Source organism: Ictalurus furcatus, chromosome 9 (assembly GCF_023375685.1).
Source record: "Ictalurus furcatus strain D&B chromosome 9, Billie_1.0, whole genome shotgun sequence".
NCBI lineage: Eukaryota > Metazoa > Chordata > Actinopteri > Siluriformes > Ictaluridae > Ictalurus > Ictalurus furcatus.
The window spans coordinates 14922202-14942139 of NC_071263.1; the positions used below are offsets into that span (position 1 = coordinate 14922202).

General features: G+C 40.4%; 1 protein-coding gene across 1 annotated transcript in view; it reads left to right on the top strand.

The window, feature by feature from the left end:
• Positions 1-17837, top strand: part of tmem260 (transmembrane protein 260) — a 29553-nt gene extending 11716 nt beyond the window's left edge. Inside the window, exons 4-16 of the mRNA XM_053633034.1 lie at positions 5990-6167; positions 6256-6369; positions 6837-7016; positions 7161-7201; positions 9143-9229; positions 9460-9568; positions 9752-9924; positions 13342-13513; positions 13616-13755; positions 14705-14881; positions 15921-15974; positions 16122-16206; positions 16703-17837. Of these exons, the coding sequence (XP_053489009.1) occupies positions 5990-6167; positions 6256-6369; positions 6837-7016; positions 7161-7201; positions 9143-9229; positions 9460-9568; positions 9752-9924; positions 13342-13513; positions 13616-13755; positions 14705-14881; positions 15921-15974; positions 16122-16206; positions 16703-16975 (1783 nt within the window). The 3' untranslated portion in view covers positions 16976-17837. The remainder of the gene's footprint in view (positions 1-5989; positions 6168-6255; positions 6370-6836; positions 7017-7160; positions 7202-9142; positions 9230-9459; positions 9569-9751; positions 9925-13341; positions 13514-13615; positions 13756-14704; positions 14882-15920; positions 15975-16121; positions 16207-16702) is intronic.
• Positions 17838-19938: the final 2101 nt, after the last annotated feature.

The following is a 19938-nucleotide window of genomic DNA, read 5'->3' on the forward strand; positions in this document are numbered from 1 at the left end:
TTTTTGTTCATTTATTAATTTTTAGTAAGCACTTTATCCTGGTCAGGGATGCGGGGATCTGAAGCCAATCCCAGCAACATTGGGTTGAAGGCTGGAGAATTAACCCTGGATGGGACGGCAGTCCATGGAAGTGCATCACGCACGCACGCTCGCTCGCTCGTATCTAGGGGCAATTTAGCATTGACAATCTGCCTTTGTGCATGTTTTTGAACAGAGGAAGGAAACCCACGTGAACACAGGAAGAACGTGCAAAACTTTGTGTAGACAATAACCCGAGCTCCATACACATTTTAATGTTAGATAAGGTATGGTTTCATTTTAAAATAGAATTTTGAGTACTATTTTTCTGCTTGTGCCTATCAAGTCATCACTTCACCTACTTTCACTGGTACATTTATGCAATGTAAACACAACATTAACACTGAGCCAGGATATTGATAATCCCGAGATCCTATTTGTTGCTGAGCTGTGGTGAACCACGCTGTTTGCTGGAGAAGTGTTTGATGATTTGAGGTTCGTTTTGTTCACGCAAACTATTTGCCATGCTCAACATCTTCATTTAATAGTAACGAATTCATACAAATCTTGTGAATCAACGAATTTTCAAACAGTAAACAACAATCACTCAGCAATTTCCATACCTTCCTGAGAACTTCATTACATAACACAGTCAGCCATGTGGTCTAAAAGGGACTCCACCCATCATCCCTGCTGCTTGTTTGCCCAGGTCTCTCTCTTCTACATATGCAATGGTACACACCTGCCAAGATCAGGCTGGACCAGTCCTGAGTACAGCAGCTGATTTCACAGCTGGCTGCGCTCCAGAGCCCACCTGTCTCACTGTGTTTTTGTTTTTCTAGGGACCTTCACCATATGGCTATAACTCTGCTCTCCACATCATAGCCGCCACATTCACCTAGTCCTGCTTGCTTCTCTATCGGCTTTTAAAATCAGGCCGTGTTAATGTTGCATGTGAGAGTGATTTCAAATGTACTTTAGATTTGGAATACATTATGTTTCTTTTGTGAAGGCTTGTGTTATTAGCACATACCGAATGATGAATAGAAGAATACATTTTTTGTTAAGAATGTTTTTGTTAAATGTTTGCCTTATCCTAACGGTAAGCCATGCCCAGTGTCATATCACACAGTGAGACACTGCTGATAAATGGCCACCCCCAGCATGACCAATGCTTCATTTGACATACATGCAGTAATACTCCTTAAAAGACATTTAATAAAGAAGTCTTTTCCTCTGATTATTCGGTTCAGAATAAGGGGAAATACAGTTATTTTACAGTATTATACAATTACTCTAATTTCTCTTTGCCTGGAGGCCCAAGATTGTGTCTGCTACACTGGAAGTCAGTATTACATCCATATTACATTTCTCCTTCTCCACAGGCACTTCCTAATATCAGTCGCCAAGCAAGGATAGGATCAGGGTTTGCCTATTACCATATGTTCAAAATTAATACAGTCTATACAACTGTGCATAATTCAGAACCACGGATGTCTAATGACTTTGCTGCCATAATGATGGTGGAAGAAATTGCTGAATGACATACACACTTAGAGTCTGTTTGTCCACATGGTGTGGGTAGTTAGGGGATTAAAAATGGCTTGCTGCGGAAATTGTTCTAATGTCCGTATTGTTTGGGGAATGATTAATTTTTAGCACGCACTGCGCAGAATGCTCTGTATGTCCTGTTTCAGCCTTTCCTCAAACCTGTAAACCCCCCTTGGCTGTTCTCATAGACACCGCTCAGATAAGTTTTAGTGTTTTTTGCAAGGCATAAAATGAATCAGTTCTTGTGCTACAAATACTTTCAAATCGGTGGTAAAAAGTGTTCAGTCATATTCTGTAATACTGTATTTCCTGCCCCAATGCATGTTTTGTAATATGTGGTTACATTTCAGAATAAACTTTCGAATCCTTCATAATGAACTAAACTTAATCAAATCTATAGCACCTCGAATTAACTGATGATGACTAATTATTCTGTTTATATCTAATATTTAACCCCTTAAACTCCTAGAGCTGTTTAAGTCTGTGTCCAGACTTATATTCCTTGTTTCTTTCCTATTCGTTTCATTGTAGTTAGTGATAAATTCATAGTAGTTACTGAATAAAGGGCTGTATTTAGATTCAACGGCATAAATCCAATGAAAATTCTGAAAATTCAATTGCCTAAGTCAGTTTTCTGGGTGCACCATTTGCAAATTACCTGCATGTAGTTCACACCTCCAGGGTTGCCAGGTTTCCTTGAGTAGAAGCATTAGGGATATGCTTTGTCAATAGTATCAAGACTACCACCTTTAAACACAAAACACTTGCCAATAAGCCTGTAAAAATATCAGGAACAGAAAGTCGAGAAACGGCGTTGTTTCTCTTTGCTGTCAAATATAATGCAATGTAACATAAAGGCAAGAGATAATGTAAAAATGGAAAATAAATGACCCCAATACAATGAAATTATTGAGAAAATAGTATTATTAGTCTAGTATATTGGCAATATATTGCTGCATAAATATTGCTAATATTAATTATCACATTAACTAATGCAAATGTTGAATTTCATCCAGCAATATGTCTTCCACCTTCATTATTCAGCAGCTTATAAAATGGCACTTGATTCTGCACATCCTATTATTTTGTATTTTAACTGTGAACACATTCGAGGTCATGAATTCCTAATGTGAATGTGGTGTGTGGGCTATGTGATCACACTTTTAATTTGCTATTTTGAGTTGTCAAAGTAATAAAAAATAATGCCAATGTTTCTGTTAATTTGTTAATTCACTCTCCTGTACAAAAAAACTTGTTCACAGGTTGAAGGACACGCTGATGAAGCATTCATCTGCTATGCTTAAGCAAATTTTGCCCCACATGCATAACTCTTGCACAACTTTTGAGTGCTGTTTAAGTCTGTAGTTATGTCTGCATGCTATTTCAGTATTAAATCCTCACTACACATAACTCAACTTTGAAACTATGCTCAATATTCTTTAAAATGAACAACTAAGTGGTACGTTGAAAGTTTAAGACGTTAAATCAAATTAACATTAAATATCATAACAAACTGCAATAAATTTTCAGGGACACTTAAAAAAAATAATTTGAAAAGGAAAAATACCTTAGAGATTTTACCATACCTTTCCATTCTGTAGCTGATCTAGAGAACAGCTGTTTAATCTTCATATTGATGATCTGTATGAAACGGTGTGTTCAAGCATGCGATGTATGTATAACTACCTCTGCATGAGTGAGTGTTTATTTTTGTTGAACTGCTGCAAAGAGCTGCAGAACTGCATAAGTGCACACAGCAGCATCTCAGACTGGACACCGAGATTAAAGAAAACATGTCTCTGATGCTGCACCGGAGTGTCACTCATTCTCTCTTATCACAGAGCTGAGCGAGAGCAGCAGACAGAGGTGGAGAAAGGAGTAGGAGAGATCCGGGTGGTCCTAACAAGTACAGAAATGAGAGACGTGCAGCACGCAGCTCATCAAACACCTTCCCTTAGACAAACTGACACTCGTAAATAGAGAGATGTCAAGCGTCATTGGAGGGATACAGATTTAAAGAGAGAAGTGAATGCAGCTGAGCACTCCTGTCAAACCTTAGCTGCTGATGTTTGGGGGTGGTTTAAATCAGGCTGGATGTGATGTTTCACACAGAGGTCCGCTGCCTCTGGATGGAATCCCTGCTGTAGACCCCTGTTTCCAGAGTGTGCTGGGGTTAATTGACACACAGGGGGGTAGATTTGAAGGTGTGTGTGTGTGTGGGGGGGGGGGGGGGGGGGGGGGGGGCTTTTGGTTACTCCGCACTCTTCCATCTGTGTGACTATTAAGTAGCTGATACGACCAAAGTGTACCACTGGTACTCTGACACCCCATTAGCCTGAGTGCACTTACGTTCACATACACAAACACGCTCCATATTGTGTGAAGCAGAAAAAATAAAAGGACTGTGAAAATAAGGTTGGGGAGAGGAGGAAGGAGAAACAGTCAAAGAGTTCCACTCCCCCCATTTTCTTTTTTTTTTTTCTATCCTTACCCTTCTCTTCTCTCTCTTTTTTCCAGACTTACTTTGCTTTCCCTGCGAAAGCTCCATTGTTCCCCTTCGCCTAAGTCTCATCAGGCTCTTTTGTGGCCAACTATCACAGCGGCAGGCAAAACGGCACTGGAAACGTCTAAATGGTATCATGGCTTGCGATTAAGCGTGCGCGCTGCTGCAGTGCTGCCGCTGCTTATGAGTCAGGTCTGATAAGGCGGGGGCCCTGCTCTCTACTCAATTTCAGATACCGTTAATGGAATCTGTCTTGTGCGATTGTAATGTGAGAGCGCCTAATTTGCCATGGAGCTTGAAGCTGTCAGCGGCGAGGGATTGCAGGGTCAGGAGGGACCTGGCAGCCGCTTGGCCCGCGGCGTGTATCTGTGCTGCTGAATAGAGCAGCTCTCTGCCTGTCACTTAGCTGATAGGCTGATGAGGACTCTAAGCCACTCGCTACAATGAGGAGAGGGCCATACCGCCCGACTACCCCCCCCCCCCCCCCAACTTTAATTGTCAAGCTTGCTAAAATTTTCCAAACCAGTGTGCTAGACAGAGTTGAGTTTTCCCCCCCTCTCTCCAGCTCTCTTCCAGGCATCATTCTCAACTTTTTCCACTGCATTTCTATCCAGTCTGGTTCCTATCTTCTGGCTTCCTCTCCCCTACACACATTCTGATTCTCCTTGTGTGTGCTTCCGCTCTCTCCCAGTGTGTCTTACTAATAAGCATTGGGACTTAACACAAATTTACCTTGATTACTGTTAAAGAGATGAGAATACTGGTGTGGTGTTATTTTATGTTTAGACCTTGAACAGTAAGGAACAATTGCCTTTAATTAAGGCTGGGGTTACAGTTCCTTACAAAGGTCTGGATAAGTGACTAATTTGACTGAATGGTGATAGTAATGGCCTTTTACTGCTTTACTCCTAGTGATTAGTTTGTTGCTATAAGTAAGACTGTGCAAAGTGGTTATGCTTTGTTTCGTAGTAGCGCTTCACGTTACCACTTTTGATTAGTGCCATGGACTAGTTATTGTAAATTTTACACAGAAATAAACACATTCTTCTCTGTCCAATTGTTTTAAACATTGTTTTCATTGTCAACATTTTATTAAACAAACGATGTCGTTGGTTCACTAGTCAGGCCAGAGAGGGTTAATAAAACTGGAAAAAACTACAAACATCTGTGAAAATTGTAGTTAGTCTCTGGTCTGATGAGCTGTTTTAGCGAAATAATTTATATAAATGCATATGAGTGGATAAGCTGATTAATAAAAAGATCGAGCTAGAAAACAGTTGCTGGACTATGGATAGTTTTTTTTTTTATTTGTGTAGTGACAAAACAGTATTTTTGCAAGTCGAAAAACTTCTGTTTTTGCCAATATTATATATTCAACTTTTACTAGTATTGAATGATGTCATCAAATGTGTGGTGAATTTTGCTACTAATGTACCAGATAAAGAAAAAAAAATTCTATTACAGAACAGTGCAGAGCTATTCAAGTTCAGCTAATATTGGGCCTTTTGGTGAGGGTCAAACCCCCAGCGTGCCCACCAGCTGCTGCACCAGACTGTTCCCTACCATGTGGCTGCTGGTTACTGCATATACACTCAAGTTGAATAAGTATGCGCCAGACTCTCATGTAATATAAGGCATTCTTTTCTGGCATGATATATTTTTTCTTTGGTCTTCCTTTGGTATTTTCCAAAAGGATTGATGGTCTATTTTTCCGTATGCCAACAACAGTGGCACCAAAGTAACCTCACTCCATTACTGTCATGTAGTGCAAAAGTCAGACTGTAATCCACACCAGGTTGAGGATTAAGGATGTGTAGCTTTGTTTATTAGCTGCAGTAAAACAGAAGCTTAGTGTTAATCCTGAAGAGAAAGTTGTCTGAGTGCAGTGAGTGAATGAAAGTGTGTTCCTTCTCTCAGAATGGCTGGGCCTGGTCCAGGAGCTGTGCTGGCAGGTGGAAGCTTCGCCCTATCCAAACTCGTGTGGCGGTGGTCACTAGTGGCCGAAGTCTTCTCACTTAATAACCTTTTTGTGGGGTTCCTTTTCTCCCTCTCAGCCTGCTTCCATAGTGCAGAGACTGTGGACCAGAAGAAAAAGGTAATAAGCACTATTTCCCAAATACAGCTTGCAATGCAATGTTTGTGATTTGCATGATGTGTCATTACTTGCCATTGTCGTTTTCCAGTTTGCTCTGTGGGGGGCGCTTTGCTGTGGATTGAGTCTGTGCAACCAGCACACTCTGGTTGTGTATGTGCTCATCATCATTCCCTGGGCTCTGCTCCAGCTCTTCACTTACAAAGTGAGTAACGAGCGCACAATATTTTAGGAATGTTTATGAGACAATGAGGAATGTGTATGTTTAAGATGCCACATATTGTTCAGTGTGCTGTTAAAGTATATTCTTCTATTATATATTTAATTTAATTTAGAGCAATTAGAGAGAGAGATGCAAAAACACATATACTTAGCTCTTGCACTCAGCCTTCAAAGTAAATTGCTTTGCAAACTAGTTAAGCAGGGTGTTGGATGGAAGTAGCTCGTACTATGTTGACAGTGTTAAGGAGCTGGCAGGCTGCTCTCTAGATTATTGGACATTCTGCAAATCTGCAGCGTTTTTGAGCAAATTAGTTCATCTAGCAATGAGAGATCTCTCAGTAGTCGTGAACTTAAATGTGCAAATAATTTCTTAACTGTGTTGCTTCTTCCAAGTGTGAGAATTTTTTTAGTAATGTATTTTTTGAAACAGCTGAATATTTCTTCTTTCAGGGGTTGTGTTTTTCAGCCCTAGTATCTCTGGGTGTGTGTTTCCTCACGGGATTCCTGCCATATCTCTACCTGCCCATTTCCTCGTACTTAAACAAAGCTCGATGGAGTTGGGGAGACCAGACGACCCTCGACGGCCTGCTTACACACCTGCTCAGGACTGAGTATGGCACCTTCAGCCTGGTACACACTCTCACTTAAATACAGCAAATACTGTATATACATATGTTCAAAAAGCTGGCAAAATTTTAGCTACTATTATTATTATTACTGCTTTGATCTTATGCCGTTTTTCTTCTTTGTCTTTGTTTTCCTTGCATTGTTCAGGCAAAATCTGTGGGTAACATTAACCTGGTGAAGATGCTACAGTGAGTATATCAGCTCCAGACTGAGCTCAGTATACATTGCCATTACAGCTTCAGAGTTGAAGGCATGCTTTCATTTCCCTGTAATACTGTTCATGAAATTTCATTTTATATTCTGATTTCAGCAATTGTATGTTTTTGACAATTTTTTTTTCACTTAATGCATTAAATGGCAGGTGTTATATATTTTATATTACCCATGAAAGCACATGGGTAATTTAAAAGTACAAAGTATAGTTATTTTAAAATATTAAAATAATGTGTAGATGCTAAAGAAGCTACTAAAACTGCTTAGAAACATGTCAGTATCTTTACATAAAATATACCACAATAATATATCACAATAATAATTCATCACTAACATTTAGCTAGTTAGGTAGTTTAGAAAACAAATTCATGGGCTAAAATGTTCTAATCTCAGAAGATTGACCAAAGCCATTGAGCCTATTTTGTGAGAACCCTTTTTATGGAAGTACTGAGAATGTCTCTGTTTTTCAGTGGAAATTTAGGGCTGTGTTTTAGCTGAATGTAACCCAAAAACAAATGTGTACATAACTGTAAATAACCACCCAAGAGCATATAAGCTTTTGAAAAGTCACATTTTCTAATTCAGGGACACTTTAACATTCTGCCCCATTATTAACAAGTAGTAAGAGTTTGAAGAGGAAAGAGAATCCACCAAGCATGCCCTATTAAAGCAGCAGTGCTTAGTGAACCAAATCTGGCAGCTGTGCTTTGCTTTATTCGCTGAAAAAATCTGGAGATCGCTTGCATTGACTGAGTGTGACAGGCTACTCTGATGGCAGCTAGTGCAATATTCTTATCTGGCGATGGTCTGTGGTAGAGCTCCATGATGTACTTTGTTTTGTTCTTTTTTCTTTCTCAACCCCAACCCCTCCTAACACCCCCCACCCCTGCCCTGCTTCCCCATAGCAGAGAGGAAGAGCTTATCTTAAGTCACTCTACTACCCATCACTTAACCTCCCACATTTCTCATCACCCCCTATTGGTTCCATTTAGTGCTGGGCAGTCAGAGAACGACAAGCATGGACAACACAGTGTGTAAATGTGCCACAGGGAGCTGACATCTCTGTCTCTCTCTCATCAACTTATGTGCCTTGTTCACAATGCTGTCCTATTCTATTCTTAACTGTTTGGCAAATATTAACCTAAATGTATTTATGTATATATATTTGTTTGGGATTTTCAAACTTGTTGAAGCCAACTGAACCAAAAATCACTTCATATCTACAGTTTATTTTCCCATGACAATTCCCTGTGCGTATGACATAGAAGGTGCACGGGTCATTCATTCATTACGTGTATTAAGCGGTTAGGAAAGATGGTAGTATTAGGTCAGGCTAGGACTATCACTTGAAACCTGGAAATTGACTTTTGAAAAGAGACAGAAAAATGAACATCCATGACTAAACTAACTAACTAAATGATTGAATATTTCTGCCTTGCATCTAGTGATTTTGGGGGTCATGCCTCACAGCTCCATAATATCAGGTTCAATCCTGAGCTCAGGTTACTGTACTGTACGTTATTGTCGAGTTTCTGTTCATGCTCTCTCCGTGTCCTTCTGTGTTGTCTGGTTTCCTTCCATCTTCCAAATACATGCCAGTAGGCTTGGCTAGTCTAAAATGCCCCAGGTGTGTGTGTGTGTGTGTGTGTGTGTGTGTGTGTGTGTGTGTGTGTGTGTGTGCGCGCACGCATGGTGCTCTATGATGGATTAGTGTCTCATTAAATGTGTTTTGCTGCTTCACATAGGCTCCAGATCCACCACCACCCTGACTAGGATTGAGTTGTTACTGAAGATCCCTGAATAAATTAACTAGTGTTTTGGAATAGGATCCTGATTCACCTTGACAATGAGCAAAACAGAACAATTGCAGAAGATATGTGAAGTGAATTAATCAAAGCATATGTGTTTTCTTTCAGAGCTCAGTGTAATCACTGTGTGGCTGACCTCTCTGTTCCTGTGCTCCTCTTAGCTGTTTTGGCTCTGCTGCACGCTTTATGTAATAGGTAAGACTCGGCAGACAAGTCTGTATGGGAACTGAAAATAGAAATGGATGCGTTCAATAAGTTTCTGTCAAAAGTTGGTGTTGTGTATTTACTGATGGAGATGAATGGCTTAATTGATCAGTGAGGTGTTCTGCTTTTTAAGAATGCATCACTATTTTAACTGACAGTGAAATTAAGGTCGCAGGAAAACATGCCTATGTTACATAATATCCGTCTATTTTCACTCCCAGGAGATGCCGTGCTTCTGTGTGCCTGATTGCTGTTATGGTGAGTGTCTATTCTGTGTTCTTTGCATGGAGAGCCAACCTGGACATTGAGAATCCCCTGCTGCTTGGAGTCGTGAGTGTCAAGTGTGTCTGTAACAAACAGCTAATTAGTTTCAGTTATGCATGGACTGGAGGTACCTGTGTTATCAGCAATGCATGAACAATTCACACACTGAGGCTTGAACTAATTTATTTTTTACTTTTGTCTGCTAAGCAAGAAGGCTTCTAATGTACACAAAGCTGTATATGTGGGTAGGTGGAGCGGTTCTGGCTACAGGCTGACGCTGGTGTGTGCGTTCTGGCCGGTGTGGGGCTGAACTGGACAGTGTGTTTGCTGGAGAGATGGCTGAGGCTGAGATCTGTGTGGAACCTAGGAGCCTGGCTCATCACTGCAGGACTTCTCTCACACATGATTCACTTAAACCAAAGGTGAACGTGTGTGTGTGTGTGTGTGTGTGTGTGTGTGTGTGTGTGTGCCTGAGAATGAACTCACTAAACAAAACTACATGCAGTTAATTCCTGAATTACTGGCACATTTTGAGTGAAATGGAGAAATTCATTCATTCATTCATTTGTCTTCCACATAATCCTGGTCAGGGTCGTGGTGGAACACTGTGGCAATTTAGTGTAGCCAATCCACTTACTGGCATATTTTTACTAGAGAGTAGGAAACCAGAGAACCCAGAAGAAACCCACACTGATATGGAGAGAACATACAAAAATCCACACAGACGATAAACTGAGCTCAGGATCGAAGGGGGACCCGGGAGCTGTGAGGTGGCATAATGCTAAAAAATTTTTACTCAAGCAATCACAAAAAATGTATCTGTCCTTAAAAATCTTTCTTATAAGCACTTTTTTACTTAACAGCAGTCCACGCGATGAACAGACCTAAGAATATATTCTCCAATCTTGTTAGACATTACAGGAAGAAGTTCAGTGTTGCTATTCTGACTGGGTGAAGCTTCATCTAATATTATCAGAAAGGGTGGTGATAATTTTGTAAACAGTGTGTTTTAGAAGAAAAAAATACTACTTATGCAATCCTTTTATATTGCGGAAAATGTTTAAATTTAAATAAAGCTACACGGATGCATTTAAGCTCAAAAACTTACTCATTGCACGTGTTTATTTTCGCTCATTTTCATGAAGTCAATAATTCTGAAACTGACAGTAGGTGTTAAGACACTGCTGAAATATGCTGCAGTATTTTTATATACAGTCATGTGAAAAGTACACCCCATGGAAATTGTTTGTTTTTTTGACATATTTGGAGAAGCAAACATTTGATCATCTTTGAAACAGCGCCTATTAATGAAGTTTATGTACTTTATATCATTTATTCAACAGAAATATCAATAAATGTGATATTCTTCTGTGGAAAAAGTAAGTACACCCTTGGCCTCAGAAGCTAGTATTGCCCCCTTTAGCAGAAATAACTTAATGTAGACATTTTGCATAATTGTCCACCAGTCTCTGACATCGGCTTGCTGGAATTTTTGACCACTCTTCTATACAATATTCTTTCAGTTGCAAGATGTTTGCAGGTTTTCTTGCATTTACTGCCTGTTTCAAATCCCCAACAACATTTCAGTGGGATTCAAATCCTAGGCCATTCCATAACCCTCCAATTCTTCTTTTTGAGCCATTCCTTGGTGAATTTTACTAGTGTGTCATTATCCTGTTGAAAGGTCCACTTTTGTTCAGTTTCAAATTTCTGACAGATGGCCTCACATTATCTTGAAGCACTCTTTGATATGATGCAGAATTCATAGTTGAATCAATGAATGCAAGCTGTCCATTCCATGAGGCAGTGAAGAAACCCCAAACCATGACATTTCCACCACCGTGCTTCACAGTTTGTATGAAATGCTTCTCCTGAAAAGCTGTCTTTGATCACCGCCACACATGTCTGCTGTTACTGTGGCCAAAAAAACTCTATCTTTGATTCGTCTGTCCAGAGCACATTATTCCAAAAGGACTGGTCTTTGCCCATATGCCCATTGCAAAGGCTTTTTCCTGGCATGCCTCACATACAGGTCAAATTTGTACATTCTCTTTCTGCTTGTAGAAGCATGCACTTTGACACCAACAGTCACAAGACTTACTAGTAGATCCTGTGATGAAATTTTAGTGTTATTTTTACATCAGATGGAATGCTCTTGGGCTGAATTTGCTGGGATGGTCAGTCCAGGACTAATTGGCAGTCGTTTGAAATCTGCGCCATTTGTAGATAATTTTCCTTACAGTGGAATGATGTATTTCAAATCATTTGGAGATTTTTTTAAATCCCTTGCCAGACTCATAGGCATCCACATCTTTTTTTATGGATGATCAAAATGCTTCAGCTTCACCAGAAGTAAGATGCTTGAAGAACCAGGAGACCAAGAGCCAGGGTATAGTCAAAGAGATGGTTTATTATGCACGCAAAGACAGCCTGTGCACTACAGCGTTTCTTAGTCTTAGTCTAAACATAAATTGGATACAGTTGGCTTTTATACTCATAAGTATGTGCAAGCAACATACCCAAGGCTAGTAAGGAAAAACATAAAAGAAAAACATGAGAGAAAAGCGTAAGACAAAAGACAAATCACCTTGACCAAAACATAATCAAGGACAGAAACCCCAAAACATGAAACCATGAGTAAGCAAAAATCACATTGAATTGATCTTAAATGATAGGAAAAATATTTCAGAACACCACACACCTAAATAGCAAAGGGAACACCAGACACTAGATATGAGAGAGATATAAATAGGACAGGTCCCACCTGCACTTCCTAAGCAGGTTCTAATCACTGGCACCCAAACTTGAACACCTGATTCTAATTTTATGCATTTGAAGGTGTGATAAATGTAGGGGTGTACTTACTTTGTCCATGTGACTGATCTGGTTTTTTTTTTTTTTTTTAACTTAAATTGTGAAAATTTCTACAAAATGTCAATTGTATGTGTCATTTGATAGTGTATCACCTTTATTGATGGGCACTCTTTCAAAGAGGATCAAACGTTTGCTTGTCCAAATATGTCAAAAAACCCAGAAATTCCATGGGGTGTACTTATTTTTTCACATGACTGCATTAGAGGTGGAAGTATGATGCCTAAGAGGTAAAGGTCTGTACAATGTTTCCAGGATTTTTTTCATGCTATATTTGTTGTTGTATCCATTTCTCTCCCTTCAACTGTGTTTCCCGGGGTTGCAGGTTTTCACTGTGCTTTGGACATGGTAGTCACTCACCTAATTATTCGTCACGTCCATGCTTCATCAAACATCAAAAGCTCATAACATTCCGTCTCTTTTCACTCTCTGCTTGATTTGCTGTCCTGGCCACGCTAGTCATGCAGATTAAAGCGCCGGTGCTCTGTGGTTGATTAGGCGTACTGGCCACAGCAGTCGCATAGATTACAGACGTGTGGTTCGGTGCCTTGCACCGTGCCACTTTGATCAGCCTGCTTGGAAGGATGTTCTTGTTGGCGCTCATCACACCTGTCAGAGGCTGATTACAGAGGCAAGGCGCTCAGCTGCATCATCTGAGAAAGTTTAACATCATTCATTCACTCTCACGCTGGCTCTGTGTGGGAGAAGAGCTGACAGCAGACCAGCTGGAGGTGTGATAGTGTCATATATCTCCTGTACTCTTCAGTGCCTTCAGAATTATCTGTCCTGTGTACCTCATTTTTGTAATCATGTATAAATTCTTATACCTTCAGCTTTATAAGTTAGTGGTTGTTCTTGAGCATCCTGGTTTGTTTAAATGGTGCTAGTACAGTACAGCTTGAAGTTCTGCTTGCTTTCTGAGTAATTTCAAGTGTTGAACAGTGTGTATAAAATGTGTGTGCTTCCAGAGAGTTTGATCAGAATAGGAACGATGTCGTGGAGAGATTCGCCCGTGAGCTCATTTTCTCATTCCCAGAGAGCTCATTGGTGCTGACCAGGGGTGACCTTCCTGGTAACACACTCCGCTACTTGCACTACTGCCAGGGCTTGCGGCCAGACCTCAGCCTCGTCGACCAAGAGGTTTTACAGCAAAGCACATTTTAGTACTAAACTATTTAGTTCTATAAATGTAATGCTGGTTAAGATATATAGTTTTCATGCCACGTTCCTGTTGATTCTCAGATGATGACCTATACCTGGTATGTGCCTAAGCTGCAACAGCATCTTCCTGGAGTAAAGTTCCCTGGGCTAGTTTGGGATCCAGTTAACACTGAACAGAAGAATAGCTTTAACATCGAACAGTTTATCCAGCACAATATACAGTGAGTTTAACATGCGCACACACTTGATGATGTTCCCCAAAATCACTACAGTTACTTTATTATTGTCTCTGGCTAAATAATGACTCCGCTCAAACACAGCAGTTCATGGTCATGATACATCTGAGTACCCAAACATAGCAGGTTATGATACCTCTGATTAATTTCATTATTTCATACCGGATAGTACAAAGCACAGAAGGAGAAGAAGGCGAATGAAGAGTTGGGTTTTTTACCCCCTCCATCCACCAGACGGCAGCATTTCCATGCCAGAGGCCTGGAGCCTGGGGCTTTAGGCACTGTAGGCTCTACCCTGGGGACTTGATTGCTTTGCAGACGGGAAAGGAGAAAAGGGAAATGCATGACAGTTGCCTGAATAGACTCTATGCCCAGTCCTAGACTACAAAAAAATAAATATTTCAAGTGGAGAATTTAGCTGACAGTGTGACTATAATTTTCTTCAAGAAGATCAGCTCTAAGCATAGGATGTTGTTATTCAGTTGTTTGGGAGTAAAGGTGTGCGTCAGGAGAGGGTGTTTTTCACTGTCATGCAGATAGTGTCAGATATGAAGCTTGTAAGGCAAAGAAATACCACGTTCATTAACATGGGAGTTTATTGGACAGTTTTGTGCAGCTGCTTTTTCCTGGTCACAGTCACTGTGGTTTAAAATAGCAGAGGGATGGCGCAATTGATCAAGAGCGTCTGTGGGAACAGGTAGTATTATTTTTTTTTTAAACTGTGCTTGTACATTATACTATCTATCATTGACTGAGTTTTAAAGGAAAGATGAATAATTGAATGGGAAAACTTTTATTATAATATATTTTGCTCTGTCGATGGCAGTTAAAAGTTGTAGACAATCTGAATAACAAAATCTTTGACTTGGGCTCATGTGCCTCTCATATCTCACCTGTTGTGTATTTGTGTGTGTCTGTATGTGCTTGCATGCAGCCGGCCTGTGTTTGTGTGCATTGGCTTGACAGAAGGAGACCCAAGTTGGGAGAAGTCCTTCTCCCATTGGCCATGGGGGGTCTGTGAGCAGCTGATGCCCCTTACAAGCAGCCTTTACCCTGTGGAGTGGGTACTGCGCACACAGAATTTGTACAACTGGAGTGAGCCTTATAATAGGTACACTATATACTCCATTTTCACATGATGCATCTTCTGTATATTCCCATTTTTCCAGCTAATGGTTTCCCAGGATATTTTATGTACCAGCTCATACCATTCATATACAATATATCTGATGCTATCAGATACTTTTGTTTTTTTAATAAAGTTTCTAAATATGTTCTAAAAGCGATTCCTGTTAAACTGTGATCTATAGAGCACAATACAGCACTGAGTTCTATCATTTTTTCCTGCCGCATCTCTCACTTCATTCTGTACTGCTGCTGTCCACTTAACCACTGCACTGGGGTCCTGCTGGGAAGGCAGCCATCGTCTCCAGCTTCAAAGTCGTTATTAGTCTGCTGACCCCACCCTAATGACTTTCTAAACTGCAGCGTGCCGATACGTGCGTATAAAGTGAAATTAGTTCTAGTCTTCGGCGCCGAGGCTCTGCGTGCCTGCCTGGTATTCAGCGAGCTAATCGGGGTTGAATGGTGTGACATTACTCTCCACTCGGTTGCTACAAGCGTGTCTGTCCCTGCCTGGCAGCCAAATATTAGCTGGGAAGTCACATGCTAAAATATTCCTTTGAAGGAGAGGCCACATGGTTATGCGCGATGAAATGGAACGGAAGAAGTGCAGAAATATGTGGGTCATTTAGCACATGGGAGTGCTTTTAAAGATTGCAGGCACTGAATATTAGCTGTCACATGTTTGTACGAGGATCTTCTGGATTGCTCGTTTCTGCCGACAGAAACTTGGACATGAGAGCCTGATACCACTGGCATGCTTTTTAAAATGTATTTATTCTCTACACATACTACATTTGTAAAAATAAAATTAAAGAATCGCAGGTGTCTTATTTATTTTCCATATTAGGGTCAAATAAGGTGGAAAAAATTATATGGTATGAAGAGAGTACTGTATAGATTTATGGATTTGCTGGGTAGTAGAATGTGAAAAAAAAAAAAAAAAAAAAATGGACTCATACTTACAACTTTCACATATCACAGTATTTTTTTTTTGTGTGTGTGTTTTTTGTGATCTTCCATTGTAGCTTTCCTCCTGGCTCATGGGAGCAAGTGGCCAATGAGGAAATGTGGCAGGCCAGGTAATGCTTTCCACTATCTCTGTTATCTTATTGCCCAGCAAGCCACAGACATTAAATTTCGCTTGTTCTCAATGTGTGCCATGTTCACAGAATTAGAATTTAATTTCTAGAAGAACCAGACATCAATTTCAGTGGTTGATTTTATAGGATGAAAATGGCATTCTTCCTCTTTGACCTTGCTGAGAAGATGGCAGGAGGGAGTCAGACTCAACTCTATGAGCTCTCTTACAATGTGAGTGTGACACAGTGGATCTGGTAGTTTTAGCCAGTCTAGCTGATAAAGTATTTTAAGTCCTACTTTTATTTTAACATCCGTAATTAATTTTAAGTCCTAAGCTTATTCAGTGATGTACTTTTCTCATTATGTGTCTAAATGCATTCTAGTTACACTCAAGTGCTTTCAAACAGTGACTCTCCAAGGCTCTTCTGTGTTATAATACTTAATAGTTAAATACTTAATGGTTTCCATTCATGACAGATTTTTGTTCAAAAAAAGGAAGTGTAAAAGGAAGCCATTATGTACCTTGCAGTCAATTTAAGACCCTCTGGAATTCACCAATTAATTATATCCCAAAACACATAACATGTAAATATCACTTGGCCACCTAATTATGCTTTTCTTCCATTTTTGACTGCAATGTAAACTAAGAGTGAGAGACGCTATTACAATCAAATGTGTATGTTTACATTTTTTCTACAGTAGCATTTTACCCTTTTTATATTTGCAGTTATACTGTCAAATTGTGGATGCCCAGATGGACTATCCTGCTAATTGGGATAAGAATTTGGCTTTGGCTGCTGAGCGCTTGCTCCGTTTAGGAGGAGGACGTCATGGTCTAGAGTCTCTTTTGAACCACAGTATCCAGCACTTCAGCCGGTACATTGAGAGAGAACCCACAGACCCTCAGAGCGACGCCATCCGTTCTGCCATCACACACCTCAGCAAGGAAAGAGACATGCTCAGAGACTCGCACAGAAAAACAGAACATAGACCACTATGAAACCTCAGAAACTTCAGAAAATGTGAACCCTCTTTACCATATATAGCTGTACTGTTTGAGGGATTATGAACGTCAACAAGAAAGGAATTCCTGATGCAGAGGCAGGTGTAAATCAGGTGAAGGAAGCAGAGAGAATGAAAGCAAACCTCCAATTTCAGTGAAAATCATACAGGTCAGTGGTACAGTTTGATATCAGTATATGGTGGTTTGTTCTGGTTCTGCTGTAGCACCATCAGTTAGGTATTTGATGAAAGCCACCCACTTAAAAAGCCATATGTATACACTGTGTAAATAAATGAATGATCTTCCCATTTTTAGAATCTTTTATTTACTTTGTAAACTGCATTGTAAAAACTGTTGAAAATATTAGACGCATTTTTCTAATACTAGTGTCGCATTTTTCTAAATCTAGCATCATTGCTGCACTAGATTCTGGGAGGTGTTTTGTAAAGTGATATGAAATACTATTAATTGGACCAAGTAGAAATAAAATTTGAAAGAAAAATAATGTTTGTTTAGAGTTTGAATTCAGTCAGAATGTGTTATTTTTGTACCAACATAAGTTGATATTATACCAGTGTTTATTTTATTAATGAACCATCTCTCTCTGTCGCTTTCACTTTCTCTCTTTCTCTCTCACTCGTAATTATCCTTTTCCCCCCTGCTGTCATGTGTCTCTGGCTCCCACATTAGGAGCACAGCAGTCTGGGATTGAGATTGGAAGGCAACCCAATTTGAGAGCAGCCAAAGGAGATTAAGAAGGGCCCACTAATCTGGGGACAACCTCTTGAAATGTCCCATCATTTTCTCTTTTTTCCTCTATCAGTCTCCACTGCACAGTGCACTCGCAACTCCTTTAATCTCGACATGCCAATGGATTTGATGAGTCTGTTTATTTTATATTCAGAAATCTGGTTAAAGCATTGGTTTGGGCTTGTAATCCCTGATGGTGTGATCTGAGAATGCAATATGTGATGCAGCCTTCCTGCAAACTACACATACACACACTTTCTGCCAGAATGATACATACCTGTATTTTATTTTGCCCATGTACCAGAGTGCTGCTTCTTTGTGAATAGTGTGGCTTGATTTCTGTCTTCCTGACTTGTCTGTTTCTTTGCATTTCTCTCTCTCTCTCTCTCTCTCTCTCTCTCTCTCTCTCTCTCTCTCTCTCCTTCCCTCTTTCTTTCTTCTCATCATTTTTCATTGTTGCTGTGTTTCTCCCTCTCTCATCTCAGGGATTGTGGGAACCCATGGAATCGCCGTGACCGCGGATGCAGGCAGGGCGCCACGGCAACACTGGAATGTGGGCCGCCTGAGCAGATAAGAGTGGAGAGCCCAGCCAGCAGGAGGGGGAGTGGGGGGGGGGGGATGAAGAGAGAAAGTAAGAGACGGAGAAAGAAGAGAATACAGGGCTGGAGTCAACAGCATGATGGGATCAGAGTAAACAAACTGGTCAGTAGGGGTATGGTCAGAAAGACATTACTCAAAACACAACAAGGACATAGATCCAAAAGAACAGAGAGAGAATGTGGCAGTAAAATGCAAGCAAGAGCCAAAAGAGCACGCAAAAGAGACTTGCAGTGGAACAGACACATTACACAGTGGCAATGGGAAGCCAGCCTTACTGCTCTTTGCATTTCATTTACATCCCTGGCTGTATCGACCAATCGGATTGGGAGCACAGCCTGGGGCTTAGGAGGAGAATAAAAAGAAAAAAATGCCTTAGCTGTACTCATCCCTCCCTGATAATACCCCTTCTGTTTTTCTTTTTTCCCCTGCACCCGGAGAGGAGTTGATACTGTCCGAAATGCCAGAGAAGAAGCGACACCTCCGCTTGCTGTGCCTTGCTGATAGACTGCGCCAGCGGCGTGTTAAAAAGAGGGCTTTAGCTGCAGGGCCTATCTCCTCTCCTTCCACTAACTTGGGGGAATGAGAGGGAAGGAGGGAGGGTGCAAAGAGGAAGGAGAGAGACTATACAGAGCTAGCCACTGTTATGGAGTTGAGATAAAACTTCGGCCACTTATGCAGGTGTGTTTGTGTGGACATGTAGATTTGTACTTCATACCACTGATGAGCTGCAGGAGGGGGACAGAGTGCATGGACCGAAAATTGAAAGGCTATGAGATCCCTATATAAATTCCAAAAGTCTGGATTCATCACAAAAGACTGCTTTTATTTCATGACTGTTAAAAAACAAATGCAAATTAAAGCTGCAAGCAGCATTTAAAGGGGCCAAGCACCAAAGGCACAGCAAGTGCAATGTAGAGCCTGAAGACCACGAAGAGGAGAAAAGGAATGTACATGATTGAATAAAAGGTAGGTCCAGAAGCACAGCTGAGAATAAGATTGAACAGGAAATGAACAGAACAGAGGCATTTATTTGCAGGCCAGGAGGTTGAAAGGTTAGTGCAATGCTGAGCCTCAAAAGAAAGGACCCGAAAGACACAAGACTGTAACACTTTTCAGAACTGGCACCAGATGGGATTCAAACTCAGGACCTTTAGAATTGGTGCTTGTCGTTTATCACAGTGCACCACACAGAGATCGTACATTTGTTTTGGTGCTGAGGAGAGCTTCCAAGGTGAGAATGAGCACACAAAAGCATTAGTTAGAATGTTAACAGATACTGGATCATAACTTTTGAACAAATATAAATATCAAAATTCCATTCAATCATTTTTGTGCGACTGTCCACTGATCATCTGAGCCAATTTTAGTAAGTATTGGACAAAATTTGAATGAGGAGTAGTGAAAAAACTGAATACTGTACATTTCAAAATGGTGACTACTGTAATGGGTAGAGTCTTAATGTAAGATATGGACTGTGATCAGCATAACGAGAGTAATCTGATTAACTAAATTTCTTTTCTCTAAGACAAAGTGTTCAACAATTATAACCATTTGAAAAGTGAATATTTGAACTAATGGTGCTGCTATACAGTTGGTCCTAGAGAGCCCAT